We start from the raw sequence: 27,027 nt of genomic DNA on the forward strand, positions 1-27,027 counted from the left end.
AGACAGATGCACCTAATGCAGGAAGCTCTACTGTCAAAATATATCTGGTTTTAGGTGTGTGCAATTAGTTTTGTCCACTCACTTCCTGTAGCTTTTTGGTGTGCTAAATTTTACTGTTTAGTTACAAAAATCAATTTTGCCTTATTTTTAAAGTAAATTCAAAAATAGTTGCTTCTCTCCACTGTATCTTACGTTCAATCACATCACCTTTTTCTGCTTATGCCATCAAAGCCATAACTCTGGTTTGATATTCCAGGGAGAACAGTGTTGCTAGGAGAACAGGGATGCAGAAAAGGAACAGTGACTTTTAGGTGGAGCATAGCCATCAGAAAATGAATAAAGACAAAAAGGGCAAGGATTAAGGGCATTGCAAAAATGATGCTGTGTGCTGTGTTGAGAAATGGTGACATGTCTACAAGAAGCTCACATCCTTCTAGTTGGGTTTTGTCATGGAAGTAGCAGGTAAATAAAGTGAGTTTAGATCTAGAGACAGATGCAGTTAAAACATCTGTGTTAGAGATTAATTTATATCTGCAAAAACTGTAAGTAGCATTTTTTTCCGTTTTTGCATTCTTCACAGAGTTCTGCCAATGTTCTTGTGTTGTGTTAGTGTGTATGAAGCTGGCTATAGATTGGTGGGAGTCTGCTTCCCCTGCCTGTTCTGCTCAAGAGGAAAATAATAGGGGAAAACTGGTCAGATTTATGATATAGTGTATTTTGGTTTATTTAATAAAAAGGTATGGCAGCAAAAGCATGGGGTTTGCTTAAGTAATAGTCTAGAAAGATGGCATCTCTATACAGTTGCACATTGTACATGTAGAAAACCCTTTGAGGAAATTTTAAATGACATTTTTTGAGAAAGAACAGCTAAATCAGATCGCCAGATAATTTAAATCTTGCACTGTGTTTTTGTGACTTGGGTATGCTTTGCTGGGAAGAACGGCTGGAGGGACTGAACTAGGAACGTAAATACCAGCTCCTTCAGCGAGTGTCTCCGATTGATTTTCAGGACCTAGAATATTGCCTGGATCCGAAGACAAAGGAACTCCCTCCCCTACGAAACCCTGACATACTTGTGGGTGAAAATGACCTCACAGCGCTCAGTTATCTCCACGAACCCGCCGTTCTACACAACCTCAAAGTTCGATTTATAGACTCTAAACTCATCTATACCTATTGTGGCAAGTACTGTCTTTCCATACCATCAACTTTACAGAGAATGCCCTAGACAGGAAGAGGAGAGCAGTTTGTTTATATATCTACCTTTAACTTAAAATCATTTAATGATGGGGCATGTCGGGCTGTTCTTAGGAAAACCCCCGTGTTTGTGGTCATGTAGGCTTGAGAGTATTAAGGTTCAGAGAAAATTGACTTCACTGTGTGTTCCTCTGGCTTCCCAAGGGACTCTGTTTGTAAAATGTGTATTCAGCAATTTTAGCTTGCCAGTGGGATTCCTGTCTGGTTGGTGTTCCCCCTTAGGCTTGATTAGGTCAGCATGGGCTGGAGGAGGGGCCTCACTGGGTGCAGATACAGGATGCCTTGAATTTGTTGCCCATCTATAACCTCTGCACTGAGCTCCTCCATCTCTGTTGGAAGATATCAGTTTTTCATTTTCATGTTTTCGAATCAGGGCAACTATAGGAGTGAATTTGTAACAGTTCCTGAGGCAGTGCTTGTCCTATCACAGTTACCATCGATCTTGGTTTTAAAAGTACCATTTAACTCACAGTAGAGGTTACCCAAACTTGTAATTGCCTGTGGTACTTTCAGATGGCCAGAATGGGGAGAAGTTACTTTAACGATCACTTTTATCAAAAGTGCAAAATTGTAACTGAGTGGTCTATTTTAAAGCACTGTGAGGTAGTTTAGCCTCAGAATTTAGACTTGATGCTTCTGATATTTTTTTCTCCGTGTGCATATGTTTCTTTTAAATCTCAGTGTTTAGTCAAAACACATTGCTGGCTTTTAATATAACCTTTCAGTACACCTAAAATTTGTAATTTTTTTAAGTATGTCTCCAGTTTATCTGTGCTTCTGACATCTGTTACAGCTCCACCCATGGTGATGGGTATGGAGAGCTCTGACAAGCAGCACGTTAAACATGTTGTGAGGGACAGACTGCAGGCATTAACATCCTGCCGCATTTCGCTCGCTCCGGCTGTTCCTAATCTGCAGATTCTCGGCAGAGTGCATCTGTTCCCAGTCCTGCTCTCAGCAGTGGCCAGATCACAGGGAACTGGATCAGACTTTGCCACCCCCTACTTGCAGCCAGACTTCACTCCTGTAGGAGTGGGAGATGACTCATACCACATCTCATCCCGTCATGCAGTCAGAGCGCAGAATAATTTAGGTTGGAGGAGACCTCTGGAAGTCTTCAGTGAAGCCTCCCTGCTTGAAACAGGTCTGACCAGATCAGGTTGCTCAGGGCTTGGACCAGTCAAAGTATCAGAGTATTGGAGTATCATCAGTGATGGCTGGAGATGCACCACAGCCTCTCTGGGCAGCCCCAGCTGAGTGTGCGTGTCGTGGTCCCAGCACTGGGAAACCACCTCGGTTCCCCCAGTGGAGACATCATCTGTGTTTCTCTCCCTGGTGCCCCCACGGCAAAGCTCTTCTGTGAAAGGGCTTTTGTGCAACTGGAGTCTCATGGCCTGAGCTTGTAAGGGGTTTTCAGTCTCAGTTTGGTGGTCTCATGCCTGCTAAGCACCACCATACCCCTCCCATCAGACAGCCTGCCCAGACTGTGTTCCGGCTGCTCGCAACACGCTCTGTGTTTGGCAGCATTTGAAAGGCTTTCCAAAGGAATGTGCTGTCTGCTGGTTGTGTTTCCCTGTGTTTGGGAAAACGTGAAAACAGCACGTTTCATGTTTTCCCCAGTGCGGCTGTACTGGTGTTTTTGGCTGGTTTTATCATTTCTCATGGGGCTGGAAGGCCTTTTGCTCTTCAAGGATGGGTCTGCCAAGAGGGCCTGGGATGGTGGAGCCTGGTCAGCTGGTTTGCTTCCAAGCAAGACTCAAGTGATTCTGGGAGCAGCATGTGGGTTTGTCAGAAACGTGTGGATCCAGTGGGGTGGGAGTTCCTGGTGGTCAAAGAGAAGGCCGTGGTGGAGGTTCAGCCCTGCTGAGGAACAGTGAGCTGTGGATTTATTCCCTTGGGATGTAGGCAGTGTATGTTATGTTATAAACTAAGGAAAATAGAGTTGGCATGCCAGCCTTTAAAAACCTGATCCTTTGGCCACAGACATCCACCTTGCAAACTTCTCCATCAGTTTCCAGTTACTTCCCCTCTACACAGATTATTGCCTTAGAGCTCTGCCTGCAGGAGGGACTGCATTTGCCTCCTTAATCTCACTCACACATCAGCCAGGTTAGTTTAAATACCCTGGGAAGATGGTTTCAGCTAACACAGCTGATGTAGCCCAAAGGAAATTAAAACCACTTCAATCCACCAAGAGAATCAGGGTAACATTATTCTCAACCAGCAGAACTAGAACTGAAATGCATGCATGGATGGATGGATGTCCAGGGCCCTAGAAATGAATTCAACCATGCTGTCTTAGTGTAATATGTCAAATGGATATTAAATTCTTCAAAATTTCACCTTGAAGTAATGCAAACTTTTAAACAGAAAACCTGATTTTGTAATTTCAAGTCAGCTTTTCACCAGCAATTCAGAGGTGATTTATAACTTTGCTTTACTATTGGAAATATGAACTGAGGAATTAATGAAGCAGGTCGAAAAGTTACAAAGCAAAATTTGAATACTTACATGGAAAAACTGCTATGGCTGTGATGAGAACTCAGTGAATACTGCTGGTTAGTTCAGATTAGTAAAAAGTACTGCCTGCTATGCAGGAGAGTGAACTTTAATTTAAATTAATAAATTATTTATGTTTATGTCCAATTTGGCCTCAGATGGGTGAGTACATTCAAGATAAAAGAACCAGATGCACTTACTTTGTATATATATGTAAGAGGAATGACACAAAGAGTAGCCAGAGTTCAGTTTAGTGTAACTGTAGGAACAAAAACACACATAAATCTGATTTAGGAAAGGCCATATTTCTTAAAATAGCAATATGATTTAGTGAGATAAAAAGAAGTTATATGTAAATTAATCTGGATTATAGCCCTGTGAGACAGACTGATTTCAAAGTTCTACAGAAAGCAAATAATTCCTGACTCACTTGTTTCGGTTATTTCCAGATGGTAGTTGCTTGTTGATTTTACAGATTGTTACTGAAGTTAAATGTTTTAATATGATGGAGACTTGTCATGGGGCTGCTTTTTTCAAATTCAAGGGTTTATTTTTGCCAGCGTAGCCAAAAGCAGGAGGGAATTGTCTGAAGTCTCACACAGATTTTTTTTAAGTCTCTTGGATGAGACTTGCAAGCCTGGGAGGCTCAGCTTGGTGGTGCAGCCGTACTTCATTTTTTACCACTTTTTCACAGTTACAATGGGCAGATGTTAAACATCGACATGGGAAATATTCCTCGAGTCTTCCAGTACTGAGGTTGCTTCCCCTCCCTAACCCCCCTCTTATTTTCTGGGTCTTCGTCACAGCACTAGAACTTGGCCTAAACGTTTATAGAGACTTTTCACTGGAGTTCCTGAGTCATTTCAGTGAAGTCATGGCTGATGGAAAAACACAGCCTCTCCCTGCATGGGCGTGTCGAGACATTAAACTTGCCATATATATGAGGAAATAGATTGAGATCTCTCAGATCTGTTCCTGAAATATATTCTTTTGTTTATAATGTTTTTGCTATGGCTTGTGCTTGATATATAAATGCATGACAGGACTTAAAAATGGGATAATGCTCCCAGCAGCAGTGCCAGACTGTAGATGCTTTCATTTCCCTTCTCCCAGTTTTTCGATGGAAAATTTCTTAGATAGACATCACAACCCTGTGATCTGCACGGAGCAGAGAGCTGAGATCTGCACTGAGGAAGTCTGTGTGTGTAAGGCTGAATTTCTGAGCAAATTTAGAAGCGAGTGGAGTGCTATGGAAACGCTCCTGGTGCAGGTTCTTCGGGGATGGCTTGTCCAAGGCGCGTGTGTATCAGGCTTGCTGTAGTCACTGTGCAGCCATCTGCACCTGCATTGTCACTTTTAGGCACCAAAACACTTATATGTAAGAAGAAATTATATTTTTAAAACGTCCACAGTTAAAATTAGAGTTTCTATTTCCCCTCCCCTTATGACACTCTCAAGGTGAGGAGGAATTGCCATGTGAGGAGAGCACAGTATGTCTGGCACAGCTGGGTCTCACATGGCAGTGATCAGTGTTTTCACCCCTGCACGGGGCAAATAAGTGTTCCCTACCCATTGTAAATGCTGCAGGAGAGAGAGGTGTAAGGAATCTTTGTCAGATTATCCCTCTGGGCAGAGCAGTTCTCATTTCTCATGAAAAACAAAATGTTCCCAAAAGCATCTGAGGTCTCCCTTTGTGTCTAGGAAGTTTGTACAGAGTAAGACTTAAGTTTTCCTGGGCGGGGAGAGTGAAAGAATGGCAGGAGTTCAGAAGTGCTGTAGTGATGAGTGATATTAACAAAGCCAGATATGTGTTAAATTGGTATGGAAAATGGAAGAAAATGGAAGGTGTAAGTAGTTACACACGCAGATGTGTAAGATAAATGTTTTATGAAGCCTTCTAGAGCTGTAATTACCTAATTTCCTGACATGACTTCATCACACTGTGTTAGCCCTGTGAAATATGTCTGCTGTTTGGGTTTTCTGATCCCTTTGAGCAGGAGGTTGTCCTGCCTGACTGGCAGAGATTACACCATGTCTCTACTTTGTTGCTTGTCACCAAAACTGAAGGAGTTATTCCTGGGCACAGCACAACAGCTGAAGGGTTAACACACTTCTCCTACCCGAACTGGCAGTCAGCAAGGTCACTATAATTCACAAATCACAGTATCATCTGTAATTCACAGTAAAACACAGGGAAGTACAATGCACATGCATTGGTTTACTGCACCAAACAGGCAGTATTTCAAGTTGATGCATTCTCAATCTGTTTGTTTTGTGCATGCTAGCTTTAGAAAAGGCAGATACAGAGAAAAAGTAAAAAGTTGCCCCTGATGTGTTTACCAAAGAGGAGTGGAAGTAAACTCTTCTGACACTTTTTATACACAAAACTGTAGTCAATAAATATCTGTTAAAGTCAGTAATATCAGATCCTTATTCTTTAGTTAGTATTTTTAGAAAGGTTTGAACAATAGTTGATGTTAAAGCCATTTTTTGGTTGCGTTTGTTTTGAAACAACTATTAATAATTCCTTTTGTTTCACTTCCTTTGTAGGTATTGTTTTAGTGGCCATAAATCCTTATGAACAGCTGCCTATCTATGGCGAAGATATCATCAATGCATACAGTGGCCAAAATATGGGGGATATGGATCCACATATCTTTGCAGTGGCTGAGGAAGCATACAAGCAGATGGCCAGGTTTGTACACTACAAGTCTTTTTAAGTCACTGTTTTTCTGAAAGGAATAGAACAAAGTTGCTGGCCAGTGGCCTTCTCTTTATAGCTTGTGAAATATTTTGCAAGATCCATCTTTTATCCAGTGCTTTAGTACATTTCACAAGAGGAGAAGTTGCCCAAGTTAGTGAACAGTAAAGCATTATAAGTGCTGTGGAGATCATGGCCACTGACAGTTAACAGGAATTACCACAGATCTCATCAGTATTTAGGGCTAAAATTAGCCATGTGCTTTATGTGATTATGTTGTTTTACTTTGATTAGCAAAGTGAAGAGGTACTTTTATATCGACAGTGGATTATTAAAGAGAAAAGTGCCAGATTCTTGGCTGGTTTGTATTTATATGTCATACTGACAAGAGAAAAGAAATCACTCAGCTTATGAGTGCTATTATGGGCTCCTGGTTGTGTTGGTCATGTCCCAGCTACGTAATCTGCCCGTGGCTGTTGTTGACTAGAATTAAGAGGGAGCAGAGGGACGATGGCACAGAGCGCCTGAAAACTGAGTCTCTAAGGACACTGAAACAGCTGTGCAGGAAATCCTCATTTCTTTAGAAGTTGCATGAAATGAACTTGTCACCCAAGGGCAGTGGTTATCAGAAACTTCTTCCCCTTCACCCCAAGAGCCTGCAGTTTGGGGAGCTTTTGAAATATTTCATTTCTAGGATAAAGATCTTTTGGGCTACTGTGTGGACTTTGGTTAGCAAGATGGTCCCTGGTATCCTCACTGGTTAGCTGCAAGCTATTGATACAGTTTTACTTGTTGACAATATAGCCTGTGATTAAATTAATCAAGTAAAACAGAGGAAGATCTCTGGATTATTTGTGATGACCCTTAAGCTGTACTGCAGGTGGGGGAGGCATGGGGAGAATGGATTGAAAACGATAAAATCTTCATCTTTGAAATTAGCTATCTGTTCATTTAAGAATCTGTTTAAGAACTAGAATGAATAAAATGCTCCCTAAGCTGTGAAGTTAATCAGGTGTATATGTGAATACAGTGATTCACAATACCCACATAATTGATAATTTCAGAAGAAAACAGTACAATACAGTACAGCATTTTATGACTATGCAAAAGAGCCAGTGTTTCAAAAATACTCTTGTTGTGGTTTAACTCCAGCCAGCAACTAATTACCAAACAGCCACTCGCTTACTCCCTCCCTGCCCTGCTGGGATGGGGAGGAGGAACTCGTGGGTTGAGATAAGAGCAGGTTAATAATTGAAATAAAGTAAAATAATATAAAATCATAACAACAGCAACAACAATAATAACGAAAAGGAGAGAGAGGAAAAGGGATACAAAACCCAAGAAAAAGAAGTGATGCACAGTAAAATTGCTCACCACCCGCTGACCGATGCCCAGCCTGTCCCCCAGCAGCCCTCAGCCATCAGCTGCTCACGGCCAACTCCCCCCAGTTTATGTACTGGGCATGACCTTCCCCAGTATGGAAAATCCCTCTGGCCAGTTGGGGTCAGCTGTCCCGGCTGTGCTCCCTCTCAGCTCCTTGTGCACCTGCTCTCTGGCAGAGAGTGAGAATCTGACAAGTCCTGAGCTTCAGGTAAGGGCAGCCCAGCACCAACCAAGATGTCTCTGTGTTATCAACATTATTCTCGTACTAAATCCAAAACACAGCACTGCACCAGCCACCAGGAAGAAAATTGCCTCTCTTCCAGCTGAAACCAGGACAACCCTACATCTGCACTGTTGAGTGGCAGAGATATTTGCTTTGCTTCCTTTTTGCTGAGAAAATAGGCATACGATCTGGTATGGAAATACAAAGGCAGAACTGTGTGTAATGACAGTCACATCTGTATCATGGCTCTTTCATCACTGCTCTTTTGTACAGACTGGCTGCTCAAGTGCCTCTAAAAGCTCTACAAAATAATTTATTAGCCTTATTTATGTCTGAGGCACAGTACAGGGACCAGCAGTTATATGTCAGTGAGGGGTGACATCCAAATTCCCAGAATTTTCGTTCTTAATATTAACCAGTGGAAGTAAGAGGTTGAAGAGGGATCTCTCTCCACTGGCTGACTCTAAGCACTGTGTGAAGGGGGCTTGCCTCTCTCTGGTGCTGAAATTTCAAGTTGCTGCATTGCCTGTATGCTGGAGCCTGTGCAATGGAGGTGTCTGTCTGCCCTCACTGGCATTCTCTGCTCTCAGGGGAAGACTCGGGGGACTGAGATTTTGGCTGGAGTTTCCACTGTGGTTTTTCCTTTTTGTGTTAATTGCCTGCTCTCGCTGCACCCTCCAGCAATTCTGTCCTGAAAAACAACAAATAAAGCGCAGTAGAAGTTCCTTGTTGAAACAAATGATGAGAAATTATATAACCATGGAAATTATCTTAAATAATCCTTCTGCATTATTTAATTAATTCCTTTGTGTGACTGCATGTTACAAACAATTTGTTATTCTTTTATGACTGACATTACTTTCATAGGTGCAAAAATGCAACCTGGGCACACAATGCAAATGAAAAAAATTCCTCTACACTGAAGTAACAGTTTAATTGTTTTAGTTTTCCAATGTTTATTTCCTTTACTAACTATTTGGTTTTTTTAGCTTGTTGTTTTTGAGAACTTCCTCTGTCATTTGAACATACTGGATTTAAATTTCTGTTGCTGTTTCAAGTTACTTAATCAGTTGTCCCACACTTTAACTTCACCAATACTTTCTACCCTCTGAACAAATCACCTGTTACTTCTAAATTATGATGTTAAAAAAAATGTGCAGTTTTACATTTCTGCAGCTGGTTATTTAAAAATGAAAATCAGATTGTCTATGACTGTTTTATTAATGCTTTAATAAGTGCATTGAATATTCATATGGTAGCTATTATATGGCATTAATCTGCATTTATGCATGAAATTGGTGAGATTTATTTTTCTCTTCTTTATAATATTTCCTAACTCCATGTTTAAATGATCATGGGAATAATTAGTCATGATGCTCCTATCCTTAAGGCTTCAGTGAGCTCTTCTAAATATTTACTCCTTAGGTCTTCTTGTTAATTTATAATTTAGTGATTTAGAATTTGTTCTTTCCAGCTCCATTAATTTATCTGCTGTGCTGAGAAAGTCCTTCCGTGGTTATAACCAAGTGGTCTGTGTAGTCTTCATCCAAAGAAAATGCCCCATGGCAGCAATCAGGAAAGCTAGTGATGGCACCATAAATATTTGCATTGCACGCTCAGAAAAACACAGTGCAAAAATGTTGACCACTGGAATGCCATGGTTGGAGCACACATTTGGCACGAAAAATGATATTCAGCAACTGCTTGGGGTTAACTGCAGTGTGAAGCAGCACATGAGGATACCTTTGCACGTGACATTTCTTGTGCAGCGGGAGCCAAATGAGGTGGTATTTGTGGCTGTGGGGTGCTGGGCCCGTTTTAGCAGCCAGTATTGCCTCTCCCAGCAGCAGTTCCATCACCAGTTTCCAGTGGAGGGTTAGTGGAAAGGAACAAGGCTCATCTGTGACAGTGTGACATAGCTGACAGTGAAATAAATGGTTGCTGTTTGCTCGGTAGCTTCTTGTCTTTTTCAGTGCAGGAAGATGTGTGCAGCTCTTTTAAGACTAATCTCACTTGGAATTATTATTTCTTTTCTTCCCTGCTCTTCCCTTCTCTTCCTCTCTTCTCATCTGTGCCTTTGTACCTTTTTCCTTTTCCCTCTCCATCTCCTGAGGCTCCTCTGCACAGACTGACAGCTTTGTTTCCAACACCTTTCCTCTGCTGTGCCCAAAACAAGCAATGAACTAGTTTCACAACTGCGCTTTAATTGTGTTAGACTTAGGTTTATGTGTGCTTCATACTTACCAGAAACTGTGTTGGTTTGGGTTGTATGAGCCTCCAGACCACAGGTGTGAGGGTTTGGAGCAGGTCTCTTCCTCTGTTTTTTTTTTTGGAAAGCATTACAACTTCACTAGGAATCATAACCATCAGCAGGGGTGGCTCATTTTCTTTGTAATTCAAAGAAACCTCCATTTTTAACTGTATGGTTTGCAGTAAGACATTGATGATTATACTCTTGAAACTGTTAAGAATTGCATGAGACCTGCATTAATGTATGAGACTTAGGATTACCAGTGTCCTAACACTATTGGGGAAAGAAGTTCAAAATCACTCTTGCACAGGATTCCTTCCCCTGCCTAGTAAGGGTATATTGCAGTAATTAAGATAATGAATTTTTTTATCAGCACTTTGTTGGTCTGATTTGTTCCATCCTACTTGTGGTTGATGACAGATAGAGCAGATTCAATTTAATAAATTAACTGTGAGATTTCCTTCTGATTAATTAGTAAAGTTGTCTAGCATCGTGCAAGTTGAAAGTAATGTTTGCAAACAGATTTACATATTGATGAGATCCATATAAAACTTAATGAATACCAGTGTGGAAAGCAACAGTGTTTAAAGTGTCAATTTCCAAAGTTTCGCTTTTTTTCAATTTGGACAAAATATAATGATTTATTCAATGTTAGTGTGTATCTTTTCATTAAATTACCTGTAATCAGCAGGCTGCCTCTCTGTTTTGTCAGATTTTCAGCGTGTGTCTGATGGCTTTCACCTACAGGAAGGTTTTTTTTCTATCACTTTTTGTTCAAAAGAAAGCTGGGTGAGCTGTTGAGTAGGTGTTTTAAAAGCAGGTGACTTGACTGGCAGTCTCCAGTTACCTTAGGCATCCCAAGATTATGTCCTCTTATAAAAATGCACATCTGATCAGCTGCTGCTTTGCTTCCCAGTGATAAATTGATACTCTGTTCTCCCCTGGCAGAAGTCAGGAAGGGGATGATTAACAATGGAATGAGAGCCTGCTGCAGTGGGTGATGGACAAACACACAACAGCTTTCTTCCACTTTTGGCCTTCAGATAGGACTTCTTAAATTAAATATCTACCTTGAAAAGAAGTGGTATTTTTGGGCTTCTGATGTTAAAATTAGAATGAAAAGGGGAAAATGGTCCTTTCTGATGAAATGATTTTGGAGTAGTCTCTAATACTTTGGGTCTGACGTTTTGTGATGTTACAGGTACAAGACAGCAGGTGGGGGAATCAATTTGATATAATATAGGGGACCTACTTCTCTATGCAGTGATTGTTTTTAGGCAACAAAAGGGTTAAGTGTGGTCCTAGCTGGAAGCTGGAGTTCATGTGAGGTGTCCTGCTGGTAGCTAAGCAATGAGCTTTCCTAAACTGTTGCAGGAGCGACCTCTGACTAATCCCCAGATAAATCAGTTGCATAGTGCTGGCTCATCTTTGTGCTCCTCTGGAGTGCAATCTGTCATGGGTTTGTAGCATGTGCTGACCTCAGTTTTCTTCATTTGTATGTGTTGGGAGATGTTACCGATAATTCATGGTCCTTTTGACGTTTTTACAGTCAAGAGCTGTGTTTCCTGGGTACAATTACAGTGGCAAGTGGTGCATTTTTTTAATTAAAAAGAAAAAAAGGTGCATCTTCCGGTTGTGAGAGTATTGCAGAATGCTTTTACCAGGCTCTTGTTGAAGAGGAGCAGAGATGCTTAACAACCTGAGGTGTTTTGGAGTGGCTGAGTTTGCAGCTGGAACAGACTTGCGAGAAATCAGGTTATGCATAATAGTAATATCTCACTTTTGTTTGACACGTTCCATAAGCAGATTTCAAAGTCCTCTACGGAAGAGATTAGTATCATTATTTCCATTTTGTAAGTTGAAATGGGCATGGGGAGTGGGAAGGCAGCTTTGAGTTCAGCAAGGCAGCAAAAGCAGGGCACAGAGCCCCTGAATTGAAAGTCCTGGTCCTGTGTCTGATGCCTCAATCACATCAGCTTGACAATAAAATATGTGAGAATGAAGTACATAACTGATAGTGCAACAGTTCAATTCAGTGCTTTCAATGTACAAAAGTGAGCATGCTGTACTTTTCATGCCTTCCTTTCCTGCAGCATTAAGGGGTCTCTGTGCCAGGTAACAACTATTGCATAATAACATTTGCTTTCACAGAAGACTTCATGTGTTCCAGGCACTTTACAAGCATTCACCAAAGTCTGTCTCCTCTAGTACTGATGTATCAATTTCTGCTTGTATAGAAGACGAGTAAGGCAGAGGTGGTGTGCTGTGGCTGTGCCTGGATCAGCCCACAGTTGGTCCCAGGCACTGAAGCTTCCAGTCCCTGTCCTGTGCTCAGCAGGAGCTTCCAGTCCCTGTCCTTTTCTCCAGCAGCTGAAGATGTCAGTGAGAAATGCTGCTAGGCTTAAAAGAACAAGCTAAACTGGAAATATGTTTAGAAATATGATTAAAGGACATAGTTTATTGCACCGATGCTTCATGCCTATTAAAAGTGAATGATTTTACAAAGAATTAATTTACTGCTTAGTCAGGAGCAATTGTTGTGACTCAAGGTTGCAGCTGGAGAATCCTCTGGATCGTTAATGTGAGGACCGGGATGTGTCAGGCCAGAGCGTGTTAGATCCAGACAGACAAAGTAAACTGATGGGTACAGGGTGGGCAGGTGCAACAGACCCAAAAATGTGGCAGCTGTTCTGTGCCAGAAGTGACACTTGCTCCTGGGGCGAAAGCACTGGCGACTCACTTTTTCACTGCTTTTGTTTTCCCCCCATCACATGGCCACAGAACGGTTCTAAGTGCTTTAGTCTCTGATAATAATCCTGAGCATTTACGTAGCTCTTTGCACATTCCGGGTGTTTTACAGAAGTTACTTTGTCAATCCACACGCCAGCCCTTTGAGGGTGGAAAAAGTATCTGTGTCGGGCCGCACCTTTTGGGATGTGCCAATACAAGTGGATTTGGAGGCTTTGGCACTGGGAACATGGTGATGGCGCTGCTCTGCAGGGAAGGAGGGGCTGTGCCTGCTGTTCAAAGCAGCACTGCAAGAAGGAAACTTCAAAAATTAAGGGAAAGGGTTTCCTGCAGTAGGGGTGAAGGTAGAGTGCTGGGGTGGCACTTGTCAGGGCTGCCTGGTTGCAGGGAAGAACTTTCCCAGAGGAAGGGTCACCTCCCAGGGAGAGGGGCTCAGCAGCAGCAGGGTGTTACCTGTGCAATGTGGGCTCGAGGAAGCAGTTGGAAAGTAAGAGGACAAAGGGAGGCCACCACCCAAATCCAGAAACAGGGAATAACAGAATTTATTTAGGGCTGCAAAGAGCTGTGTTATTAAAGCAGTTTGTTCAGAAGGTTGATGAAGGACAAGATGTTGCCTCCTGCCCTCGATGTGAGAGGTGCCGGGAAGGCAGCCCGGAGCTGGCTGCTGCTGCTGCTCTGCATCAGTCCAAGAGCATTAGAAAAACTGCTGAATGAATTCTTGCTTATTTATTTATTTATTGAACAGTTAAATTACTTCTGTTTGAAAAGCAAATCCTGGGTTTGTAGAGCTGCCAGGTTTTATAATGGCTTCTAACAGATGCTGCATGCCCTGGGCTGAGTTTCAAAGGCCTTTTGAGCTGAAGGAGTGTGGCTGAGCATGCACAGCTTTGTTTGCTGCCACACAACACCACCCTTAGGCAAAGGTGAAGCTAAATATATTGCATTGACTCGTGTTAAACCTCCCAGCACTGGTGGGTTTTACAGCTTTTTATTTTAGGATTAGCGTAGAAGTACTTTTGGTCTTTTAGAAAAACGAGTAACTGTAACAGTGGGAGCATCACAGAAAAGTGGAGCAAAATGGCCCAAAGAGTGAACCTGGACTTACCCTGGCAGGGGACTGGAAGGACAGGTCTTGGAGAGAGCATGGACTGGTGAGTCTGCAAAAAAAAACCCCTTGTATCTCTCCCAAACCACATTTTGAGCTGAAAAAAGAAAGAGTGTCCTAGGAAAAAAAAGTATATTTTGGTTTCAAGTTTATGATTACTGGTATTTTTAGGAAATGCTCTATTTATTTCAACATTTATTGAAATCAGACCTATTTAGTGAGCCTTCAGATGAGTTGTGCGAAACCTCACTCATATCATGGATTTGTCCTTCTGGTGCTTTATTCTTTTCCCTGCATTTGTCTGCTGTGCATCCTCTTTCCTGCATTGGAAGATGCCAGTCCCTTGGAGACAGTGCTCCCTGTAGCCTGCTGGGCCTGGCCACCTGCAGCTGGGAAGTCCTTTCTAAATTTCTTAATGAGTTAAGCTGCTTTCTGTGAAGCTCACAAAACATTCAATACTACAGAGAACTCTTGCCTTTATATTGATACCTGATGAAATCTGATGGGTTTCACAAAAAGGGGTTCAAAATCTGTTCTGTGGGTAATTATTCCAAAACTGAATGAGCTGTTTGAAACATGTGCAGTATTAGATGTATTTTTCTGTTCTGTGATTCTTCGATCAACAGCAGTACTTGTAAGTTATTTGGGAACATCAGTAAAGCAGTTACAATGATATTTAGCACTTCCACGCTGCTTTAATTGTGAGTCGCATTGTGTAAACTTCATTTATTTTGGCTTTTTATGAGAACCTCATGGAGGAAAACCAGTAATTATTATACAGGTTTTTTTAGTCATGCTCTCAGATACAAAGACGTGTGAATGTTCTGACTGTGGATTCTGCAGGTTGTTTTAGTCATATGCTGCCACAAACATGCAATGGGGATGCTCAGAGGTTGCAAAAAATAGGATATTTACTTAGGTCAGAGTTCTGTTTGTATTGCTGGAGACATTAAATCATGTCAGATGTAGGTATCTGTATCCATAAGGGGTTTGGAAATCTACTTTATGGTGTAGAGTGTATAGCATGAAACAAAGCTTAAACTAGGTTTTTGTTGGTCCCTGGTTAATCCTATGGCTCTCAGAGCAGCTGCAGCTGATGGAAGTGCAGCAAGATTTCAAACCTGACAGCATTTCAGAGTGAATCCCATCTGACCTTCTGACCTTTCAGCAGTGTCATTAGTTTTTAAGTTATTTTCTTGGGTTGTTTATCCTGCTGCCATAATTTAGCTGTAGGATGGCAAAGCACTAAGTTCCTTTTCTGCCTTCCATGGGCGTGACGCACATTGATGTCAGTGGCAATTGTGTGTGTATGCTGAGGACAGGATCTATCCCAAATGTTCCCTGAGTCGCAGGTTCCTTCCCTGGGAGTTTATGTCAGGTACTTTGATCATTCAAAATTCACTGTTTTGAAAATGTAAAGCAATTTCAGGCTTAGAAATCTACCTTATCACCACACAACTGCAGTAGAAGAACAGCAGTGAGATAAAGAAGACCAGACTGTCACTGCTGGATTAAGTAAAAGCTATTTATTGTGCTCTTGCATTGAAGCAGTAGATTTTGATGTTTGAAGATCACAGGATCAGGACTTTAGCAGCAATTTGTGCTCTTTTGAGTTAAATAAAAAATGAAACTGTCGTATGCAATGGGGTTGGTGCCCTTAGCCATAACCTAAACCTGTTTATTCCAAAGGAAAAGAATAAATCAGTAGCAATTCCACACAAAAAAAAAATGGTAGTAGATTTATTTTAACCTTTTAGCACTGAAGCAATGAGGGGGGAAGATGTCCTTCAAATCACAAAAAAGCTTCCTTAAAAACATCAGCACCTTGCCAGTCTCCTCAAGGTTAACGAACATAGATGATTTAGGATCAAAGGCAAAGTACTAATGTTCTGCTCATCAAATTGCCCTGTTATTTCCTCTCTTCATGATATATTGAGGATATTACACTCTGATCTTTTCTGCCAATCTCATCTGTGCTATGACATTGAGACAACTCAACTTTGATGTAGTTCATCACAGGCCAGCATTTCAAAGTCCGTATCAGAGTCTTTTAAAATCAGCTGTTAATGATACACTTTTGCCAGGGAGAGATGCTGGTAGCTCGGGTAGGAATGGATTGATAGGAATATTGAGGTTGATATCAATAATTCCCTTATTACTTTTTTTGTCAGTAGTTCTGTATTCCTTTTGTTTGTTTTCCCAGGCTGATGTTTTTGTGGTGTGTGTGCTTATATACATTTATTTGACATTATTTGCTGTGGAGTCATGAGTCTGAAAGACAAGATCAAGTGGTACATCCGATGCATGAGTCGTAGGAAGCAAAAAAAGCACAAAAACAGTCTTGTGCTTTGATGATTAAATTGAATAGCTCCAGGCTTCTTTAATCCCTTCTGAAGTGCTTATTGATGGAGAGGTTTTTAACTGTTTTAGTGTTCCTGCTTCAGAGAGGAAATTTCAGTTGGTATAGAGGAAGAAGGTAAACAAAGATATCTGTAGGGATTTTTCAGTCTATATGTCTTGACTATCCTGATCTGTTTGGACAGTTTGCTGTGGAGGTAATGGCTTTGATGCAGTAAGCTGTTTTGATTTTTGTGGGAACCAGCTTAAGTGGGTGCAGTGATCTTGAATGAAAATTGTTTGAAAATTGACAAGTCTGCCTTTAATGTTAGTAACTTCAGTGTTTCATTTCTTGCACTGTTTTTTCTTTTTTTGCCTCAATTTTTCCATTGGTCAACTGAAATCATTAAAAGCTGCCTTGGATGATGACAGCTATCAGTGATCAGTCAGTGTTGTTGCAGCACTCTGTACACACTGAAGGTGCCCAGTGACAGTCTTGCTCTTGCTTCCAATTTATCTGACAGCTGTGACCTCATGGGAGTAGCAGTTCCTTCATCCTGAGCTCTTCTGAAAGCATCTACCATGGATTTCTGTGAAATACAGAATTAAAAGTTAGTAGTAGTCAGTGCTGTTAGGAGCACTGCATTAGGATATATGTACATCCCTGACAAAAGGTGTTTTTCACCTCTTGAAAGCAAGGTTATTTTTTTAAAACCACTTGCTGGTTTCTTGTGCATCCTCATTTCATTCATAATCTGCAAAACCCTTTTCTGCCTGTAAGGTATCTCAAGTCAGTTTGCTGCACTCTGTTTTCCTCAAAGCTGAACCTCCTTTGAGCAGAAACTATCTTCAGTGTTAAATTTTGCAGCATTTTTTCAAAGCATGAAAAAGCCCTGCTGGTATGTAGGCTGTAATCTCAAGCTTCCAGGAGTTAGGTAAGTCTATATCTATTCTGCTTTGGCACTCTGACAGTGAATTTCCTCAGAAACATATTGCCTGTCGACAGAATTTTGTAGATAAAGCAAAATTTTCTTTAAAAATTACCAGTCTATGCAAAAATCTGTTTCTGCATTATTTTTGTCATAGATAACGGTGCTTTAAATTATCAGTTATTTATTCTGTGGTGTGTTCTCGTTCTTTTATTTGTCAAGAAATAGCTGTTACCCTCACATGATTCCTAAAGTACAGGCCTGAAAGAATTTATATAGAAGATTTCTGAACCGAGTCCCCTGCTCCTGTAAGCAACCTCAGCCTATCATTTCACATTCCAGCTTGTGAAATGTCTGCGCCTGTCATCTTAAAATGAAAGTTTTAATGTGATTTTATCATTCCTTTATTCTTCTGCACTGTTCAGAAATGGCAGAAGCTGAATGTAATCCTGACCAATGCCTGAGTATAACATGTTTCCATGAGTGATAAACAGCTCCCAGTCAAACTCTTTCAGTGTGCTGGGGTTAAATACCTCTTTTCAGGATAATTTGGCTTAGTATTGCTTCACTGTGATGTAGTTCTGTATAGCAGGATCTGATTGTTAAACACTTTGGGGTGAAAGAGGACTGCTCCACCTCTCATCTCCCAGATTGCTTTTCCTCATTTCTGTTTGTAAAAACGTAATTAAAATGCTCCCTCTACTCAGGAGTAATCTTAATTTTAAAATCATCTAATTATGTGTTTTATGCAGAGAAACAACTGCAAGGAGATGAAGTATTGCACAGATAATGGCTTGTGGCATCTGGCTGCACAGTGGTGTCACATAAAGCTGCTGCCCTACTTACTTGTTTCATTGGCTGAAAGTTTTAATTATAGCTTTTTTTTCTGACTCGTGACATGTTAAGTGCTCAAAATGTCAGGTCAGAGGTCAGGGGCTAACGGTTTAACTAAAAATAACTCTAAAGGTGTTGTGTATACCTGAGAAGGAGCTCAGGGAGGATGTTACTTTTGCTTTGTGGGGATTTTTTCCTTTGTTTTGTTTGGCGTTTTTTAAATTTTGTTTTGTTTTTAGTGCAGCCTGACTATGGAAATTTAATTTGACATAAGCAGAGGTTATATTTCGGAAGGACCATAGCTTATAACAAATCATTAACAACAATTCTCACCACGTTTCATACATTACCCAAGGTGCTTCGATTCTAGTTTACTTGTTATTTTTCTTTTAAATTTGGCGTTTTGTTTCTTTGGAGATGAATGACATAAAAGATCCCTCTGCTGAGCTGGCACAGCTGCCTGGCAGGACCACTCCACCCTCCTTGATAGACAAGTATCTTGCTGCCTGTGATAGGACATCTGTAAGACAAGTCTTCCCCGGGGTTGTGGCAGTATCAGCTCATCCCCTGCCGCTGTGGTGTTTGTGTTACGTTGTCCTTTCTCCTTTAAGTGTCTTCTTGGGGCGTTTTTGTTGTGTTTTCCTTTCTCTCCGCCAAAAAAGCAGAAAGAATAATATGCTAGAGGATGGCCACTCCAGTGTGTTAAAGCAAAACAATGGACTAATGTCCTGTTGAAGACAAGAGCAGCCCTGAGCGTGGATGGAGCGCTGGCAAGAGGATGCTGAGGGAGCCCTTTGTTTCTCGTGGTGGCTGTAGCTGCTGCAGACAGAGAGTCATTGCAGGAGAGACAGCAGCAATGTTTTCAGCTCACAGAGAGCGAGCTGTATCTTCCCTAGGCAAATCTATGAAATGTGTATATGTACTTAGACAGTAATATGATAATGGATCCCTTATCCCTGAGCACATGAATGAGTGCTAAGGAGGAGAGTGTATCTTCGTATCTTATGACATGGGGGAAGGAAACTCTAGGCTAATTAGCAATGGTATCCCTAAGGGGAAATTATTTCCAACTCATTTTTTTCATTAGTGTCTTTGTAAATATGGAGATCCCGAGAAGGGAGTAGGGACTGCTAAACCAGTGTACACTTTCCATGCTCCCACACGTGTCCTTGAGGGATGTGACAGTTAGGATGAGACACCTTTACTTCCATGTTTCTCTCTTGGCAACAGAGTTTGGTTTTTGTTGACAGTTTTGTCAGAAGTCTGTCTTACTGAGTTTGCATTCCTTGGTTTTCTGAAAGCCTTTTGTACTTTGGGAACTAAGCTAAAAATAAGCTTAACCATCAAAGGATCTGTTTCATAGGACTTGAGCTTCTTGAGTATTCATATATTTAATGATATTTAATACATGAAACAAAGCTGGTGATCTGCAAATGAAAAGCTTGTTATGTTGGTGTCTCCTGTGTTAGGCAACTCCTGAAATCAGACCAGAAATTTTGTATTTTAGAATGGCATGGAATTTTTTCTCTTTGAAAGAGCACAGGAAAAATAAAAGAGAGAGTAGTGCCAGTCCTGTGAAGAAATGGTTGGTTTTGACTCACTCCAGGAACTGTCTGTGGGAGAGGACAATTGTGTGTTATCAGTTGTCCCAGTTAAGCCTGGATGTTGGGCATTTGGTTGGACTTCTCCCACATCCTGCTGCTGCTCTGTTTGACCAGGAGGTCTCCTGACATGCAGAGCTGCAGGCTCTCTCCTCCACACCTCTGTCTATCATTAGTGGACTCTGGGATGTGAGATAGGGAAGAAACAAGAATTTTTCTCCCACGTTTTCTGGCTGGAAATCTTCATTGCTACTGCAAACTATCCCTGACACACAGACCTCCCTTGGGAGCCTGCACAGAGGTGTGATGGCCCCTGTCACATGAGACCTGTGGCCAAGGCTGGCATCTCTGGTGGTTCAGTCTTTGTAACCTGGACTACACAAACCCAGTATCAAGCTGCCCAGTTCTGCTTTCCCACAACTTTCCCACTGAGACAGACAGCTTGGTGTGTATGAATGTGTGAACTGTGCTGTAGTCATTCACACCTATTGCATGTGTTACATGGAAGTTGACAATGTAAAATTAGGTTGCTTTGATCTTCTTAACGCTTTGCTATTAAATTTAAAGCAGCACACTTGAGCCATTTAAAATAATTCCCTTTAACCAAAATGTGGAAAATCTGCTTCAACTGATACCTTCATTTGGTTAAACGAATGCCACCTTGGCTCTCCCAGGGATGGGTGACAGAACCAGAGGCTCCTTGAGCTGCTTCTTTGAGCAACACAAAGTGGGTGATGGAGCTGTGCTCTTATCTGGGGGCTTGGCATTTTTTTTGAAGATAGGTAGCAGCTTGAGAACAGCAGCACCATCTGTAAATAGTTATTACCCAGAGCCTGTGCCCACAGACACTGATTGACATGGACCTGGGGGAGAGAGAGGAAGAAAGCGGTGAGGAGGAGGGGCTCTCACCTCTGGGGCCATGGGCCCTGCCAAGGGACATGTGCTAGGGATGCATTATCCAGTTTCCATTGGGGCTCATAGAATGTAGGGATACCAACAGGCTCATAAGCAATTCGAGACAAAACCACCCATTCTGACTGAGGTGGACAGGCTGCCTATACATCACTTGGAAAAGGAACATGTATAATTTATATGTGTTTGATAAATAGCTTCAGCATTTCATCAGCAGCTTTTTTCTTTTACCATCCCAGAAATGGAACCACAGATCTTCTGGAGGACCTTTAGGGTGTACAGAAACCACAGATAGTTTCTCCATACAAATGTCTTTGTCCCCCCTGCACAGCATTTACTGATGGCCTCAGCAGGCATTGGCAGGTCCTGCTGTGTATGTGCTGCCTGAATATGTGTGTCCCTGAAGTGTTGCTCACAGTTCCTGTGCTGTAAGGGCAGCCTGGTCTGCAGCCTGGCTATACTCTCAGCCCCAGCTTTGTAAAGCTTTGGGGGAAAGTATCACTCCTCCTTTCTCCACTTTCCAGTGTGTAAGATAGAGTTAAGCTCACCCAGCTCAGAGGAGTACTTTGAAATATCTTTCATTTTAACTTCATTTGCTTTGAAAATGTGAAATACTGTATAAAGCAAATATGGTCTTTATTTTAAAAGTTTCAGGCTCTATAAATGCTAATTTCTCTCCTTATTCTTTTTGTAGCATGTTGTTTAGTCATACAGTTGGGGTTTATGCCCTTTGAGTTGAGAGCAAGTTGTTTTAGTAGTAGCAAATGGAGATATTTTTTTAAAATGAAAATAAATTGTTTCACAACAAAGGGACTGTCTTCACTCCAGAGCTGCTATTTGTGTCCTGAACAGCCATGCTTGAATTTTTCAGATCCAGAACAATTCTGGGAAAAGCTGGTGATTAGATCAGAAGGACGAAAAGTTTCTGTGGCTGACTCTGCTGTTGATTTCTCTATCTGTAAGATGGCATTCATGATCTTTACTAATGAACACTGATAATTTAGTGGAGCACTATACCACGGACTCTGGGTAGAAGTAGCTGCAGAAGCACCTAGTGAATAGTGGTAACAGGTCCTTTGTGTAGCCAGGTTCTTTAAAGCAGCTCTGCTGGCTGGCTGGGCTGTCCTGGCAGCATCCATCCTCATGGAGCATCCTGGTTGAAGGCAGTCCAGTCAGCCACTCAGGCAGCTTGGTAACTAACTGCCTTGTCTCTGCCCTGTGCATTTACCTTATTGCTGTTTTCCTAACATTTGTGGTGGAAGGGTTGTTGCCGAGCTGGGGATGTGGAAAATAAGCGTCCTTGAGAGAATAGCTGGGAATTAACTTGTCTTTGTGTTTCAGAGATGAGCGAAATCAGTCAATCATTGTCAGTGGGGAATCTGGAGCTGGAAAGACTGTCTCTGCTAAGTATGCCATGAGGTACTTTGCCACGGTCAGTGGATCTGCCAGTGAAGCCAATGTTGAGGAGAAAGTCTTGGCCTCCAACCCCATCATGGAGGTAAGAGAGCTACGGCACTAAGCCCCCCACCCCAGCTGCAGTTATTATTCTGAGTCTAACATAAGCATTCAATAGAGAGAGCAATCCATGCTTTTTAAAAATATATATAAACATATATTAAAATTTTGTGTTTCATCCATTTACAAGGAGGTGCTTCAGGCATCATTTAGTGCAGCATTTATGAAAGACTGAGAAAAGGTGGGAGGTAATGTTTCAGTATTGTTAATGTATTTTACATAACAAAGTAATTTTTATATGAAAACTGCTTTAAATCTCTTCAGCTTTGCAACACTGGTAGTTCCCAGACTGCTGGACAAATGCAATTGCAGAAGACTGGGTTGGTGTGTAAAATTCCAAAGAGGATAAAACTTTTGGTCTTACCCACTGAATATGTACATCACACATTGGGGGCAGGTAGATTATAGTTTTAAGTGAAGAGAGCTGTTAAGTAAAGCAAATGTTAAATTTTAGGAAATAAAATTAGGAGAGAGAGACTGAGAAAACAAAGTTACATGGGATGTACAGCATTTCTTTCAGAGGAGAAAAACACATCAGAGGAAGGAATTTTGCTATAATTACCTCAGACTAGTGTTTCAGTTCTGGAAATTTGTTTAACCAACTGTAGTCAAGTCCCAAAGCCATTGGCTTGGGAGTGCAGGTGCTGACAATAGACTGTGAGAGGACATGTACAGTTCCTCCTGCTTCAGGATCCCTGTTCTCTGGGAAGCTCAGGAGGTGATGTAATTCTGATGTCATGGCCAAGCAGAAAAGATTTCTTAGCCTTATCTGAATTGTTTCTTGTGGTTTTGCCTACGTGTAGATTCAAGTTGTGGCTGAAGTTAAGGAACTACATTAAGAAATGATTCACCAGAAAGTCTTGGGGGAATTTCTCAGGAGAAGTAGCACTGCCCATAGGCACACACGTGCTCATGCCTATGGACAGCCTAAGAAAATGCTTAGGACCACTTGGTAGATGTTGGGCATCTCTGTGCAGTAGTGTGAAGTATTGTGAGTAAATAGACTGCATGCAGTGAAATTGAAATGCAAAATGCTGCCATTGTTTTCTTTCTCAGGTATTTTAAAAAATGAACTGTGTTTTATTCCTTCTTTCCTCCTGGCACGAGGAGTTCATGATAGTCAAACTATAGCTGCCCCATCACAGTTGTGTGTGTCTGTCTCAAGGTAATAGTGCCTGGTTTGTGGTGCTGTGTGGTGTTTTGGAAGTTTTGTGTGATAAAACAAGCTGTGATGTGCAGTGACTCGTCCAAATGTCCAGCTATGGGAAGAAGCCAGGGAAGCTGAGCCTTGCCTGGAGCTGGAGCTGCCCCAGTGGCTGGGGAGCAGCCTGTGCCCTGGGGAGCAGTGGCATTGTTGGAGGTGTGAGCTGAGCCCAGGGCACACCTTGCACTGCTCCAGTGTTTGCAGTAAGTGCAACACACCATCCAGGCCCACGCTGAGATTTGGTGTGTGGATAACAGGGGTGCTGGGGGCCCCTTCTGCCCCCCATGGTGGTGGTCCCTGGGGCCAAGCAGGTGGTCACATCCTCACCATCAGCCTGCCAAGGGCCAGCTCTGGGAAGAGGCTCTGCAGGACTGGTCTGTGGTTGGGTGTTTGCTGGGTGAAATACATACTCCCTGCAGGTTTTCCTGTGCCACTTCTTTTGTCTGGTCTCAAAACCTAAAGCAAACATCCTGCTCTCTCCTCTCTCACTCCTTGGACCCCACCTCCTAGTGAATGGCCATCAGCTCAAACACTAATTGAGTTAATTTCCCAAAGTGAGGAAGTTGAGGACTAAAAGTGAGCTTTCCATCCATACCTTTTTTCATTCACTAAAAATCAATGATGATGATGTATTTTTATTTTCTTGAGATAACAACAATTTCTTGAACACTAAATATATCTAAATATATATCTAATATATATCTAAATATATATTTAAATTACTTCAAAGATTATTATACTTGGATGAAAGTTATCCTTTTAACTTCAAACTCTTAAACTTTAAATAAGGTTTAGAGTGAGTGTTGTAAAATCTAGTGTTGAGACAGACTCTGATGGCATAATTAATGTTTTGAATTATTCAGTTGATAAATAAGTAGAAACACAAATTAACATATATATTTTAGGAAGAAAATGAGTAATTCATTTTAAAAACAGGAAACTCCTCATTTGCTGAGCTGACTGTAAAATCTTAGGAGCAGAAGGTAATTTTATTTTTTAATTTCTATTTGGACAACCTAAACATCAGTATTTTATGAGCTACCATCATTAGTCTCAGAATTTCACAACATCTTTGCCTACTAAATACTCTGTAATGTCAAGGGACCACTGTACATTTCTGGCAACTATTTAAGTGATTACTTTTGTAGTCAGTAACTATATACGTTTTTCCTCTTGCAATTATAGAAATTGACAAGTCTTAAAACACATCTTTATATGTAGTTTCCTGCCTCTCATTCCTCGTTACCCTCTATAGCTGTGCTAATGGTACAGCTTCATATGTACTCTAGTAAGCAATCTTATAATCCCAAAGGCTTTCTTAACTATTTTTATCAGTAATACCTTTCAAAGCAATAATTGGTTTCTGAAAATATTGTAATATTATATTGCTCTAACCAACAACAAAATATATCACAGGAGCAGTAATTTTAAAACACAGGAATACGGTTAGGGCACGTTCAGTTTGAATGAATTCAGTATTTCTTAGAACTGCAGAGATGCAGTTTGTTCCTAGATCCTTTACAGCCACTGTTCATCTGATGCCCACTTTGACATCTGCTCGGCTGGGTGTGTGTGCTGCTGTCGTGGGGTTCTGACAGTCTAATCCCCACTTTCCAGGCTGTACCAGCTGCCACTGACCCGTTCACTGGCCTTTGCCATGCAGATTTGGGGTACTCAGCAGTGCTGCTTGCTCTCATTTGTTTTTCTCAAGTTTATTTCAGTGCAGAGTTCCTGTGGATGGCTGCGTGAGCTGGGAAACCAGGACATAGATACAACTGTGGGGCACCTCAGAGTTAGGTGCTTGTGGTGGCATGTGGTAAAAGGCAGTATGCTCCACCTGAATTATTCCAAATGCCAGTCCTTTTGATACAGAGATATCTTTAGGAATTTTTTGGAAGGTGAATTACAATGTCATGTCTAAACCGTTGAGAATAGAAAATGCTTTTCTTAGCAGTTTAGCATGTTGTGATTTGCATGCTTTGAGTTCTGATGCATCCAGCTGGTACCTGTTTGGGGTGAACCCTGATGCTGATGAGGTAAGGCAGAGGTGCACCAAGACCATGTAGGAACCACAGTCATTGTTTGCCCTGGGCATCCCAAGACATGAACTGTAGAGGAGATGCATGAAATACTGTTTGTTGTGTATGAAGCTGCATTGAATTAATCTGAGAAAGTTCAACACAGGGCATCATTGAAGATATTTCTGGGTCAGTGACCAAACTGCAATGGAAGGGGTTCAGTTGCAGGCAAATTACATCAGATTGTGCATGTTAATGTTTAGATTATACATAGGCACCCAGTAAATATTTTTAAATTATATGTTTGTAGAAGTAGCTCGGGAATGTGGTGATTAGAGAGTAATAATAATAACAAAATGTTAGCCAGGGAGAACAGAGGGGCTGTTTGTTGACTGTGGGTTTATGACAGGTAAATCTACAGAGGTCGTAAGTACTATACATATATCTGTACACTTCATGTATGAATATACAGGTGGAATAATTGTTATTAGGTCCTTGGAAAAAATCTGTATGTGTGTGAGCTTTCTGTTAGACTCTTTATTTCCTTTAAAAGACTTTTGAGAGCAATGAAGGATATTTAGCTGGAAAATCAGGCGATGTGGAAGTGAAATAATTGCTAGGAAGATCAGCTTCTGATCTTGCATTAATGAAGTAACCATGTTTTGGTGTAACTTGTTGACCAGGTGCAGATTGTTCTTTATTAAATTCTTGATTATTTTTAAATCAGGACTAGATTAATGTTGTTAAGTGTTCATGAGCCATGTAGATGATTAAATAGATGTGATAATTTCTAAAAGGTGTCTAACCTTCACAATATTCCCTTTTTTTCAGTCTATTGGAAATGCCAAAACTACAAGGAATGACAACAGCAGTCGCTTTGGGAAATACATTGAAATTGGTTTTGATAAGAGGTATCGAATCATTGGTGCTAACATGAGAACTTACCTCTTGGAAAAATCAAGAGTGGTGTTTCAGGTAATACTGATGTAATCTTTTCATTTTGTTATTTCATACTTGAACCAATCCACCATCTCCCACACTTCCTCTCCATGTTTGCCTACCTTATAGTCTAGAGCTCAGTAAAAGTGGACTTACCCTTGACTGGCTGCGTAAAGGTATAAAAATAATAATTGCAGTTTGTACCATGTAGGGATGTTACATGAAATGCTGTCGTATATTTTAAAAATGAGAGACTTATTGCACATGGTTTAGCTGGAAGAGAGTGGTTTTCTTTTTTTTTTTTTACTTGAAGTTATGAACTTTAGATGCTTAAGTTCAGAATTATGGTGTTGGTCATGAGTCATAACCTTCTGAGCTGTGTTTGTCCTTCATTTTAAAATTCAAGCTTTCCCTTGGCAAGGAAGACACTCCCTTTACCAGCTTACTATAAATGCTGAAGTGAATGGTATTAGTTATTTTTGGAAAATGAAAAGCTTTTAAGTATGATCATTTCACCCACCCGTAGAATCCTGATCTATATTTAATAGTAATCCACAGTTCTGAAAAGTGA

The 27,027-nt window shown here is 41.2% G+C and overlaps 1 protein-coding gene across 17 annotated transcripts in view; it reads left to right on the forward strand.

Annotated features, from left to right (window-relative positions):
- MYO5A (myosin VA) overlaps positions 1–27,027 on the forward strand; it is a 97,911-nt gene that overhangs the window by 19,680 nt on the left and 51,204 nt on the right. For all 17 annotated transcript variants that reach the window (XM_027688651.1, XM_027688635.1, XM_027688638.1 and 14 more), the window contains exons 3-6: positions 1,010–1,181; positions 6,307–6,451; positions 22,122–22,278; positions 26,349–26,492. In XM_027688651.1, the coding sequence (XP_027544452.1) occupies positions 1,010–1,181; positions 6,307–6,451; positions 22,122–22,278; positions 26,349–26,492 (618 nt within the window). The remainder of the gene's footprint in view (positions 1–1,009; positions 1,182–6,306; positions 6,452–22,121; positions 22,279–26,348; positions 26,493–27,027) is intronic.

The sequence above is a fragment of the Neopelma chrysocephalum genome, unplaced genomic scaffold (assembly GCF_003984885.1).
Source record: "Neopelma chrysocephalum unplaced genomic scaffold, ASM398488v2 Primary Assembly neopelma1_75, whole genome shotgun sequence".
Taxonomy (NCBI): domain Eukaryota; kingdom Metazoa; phylum Chordata; class Aves; order Passeriformes; family Pipridae; genus Neopelma; species Neopelma chrysocephalum.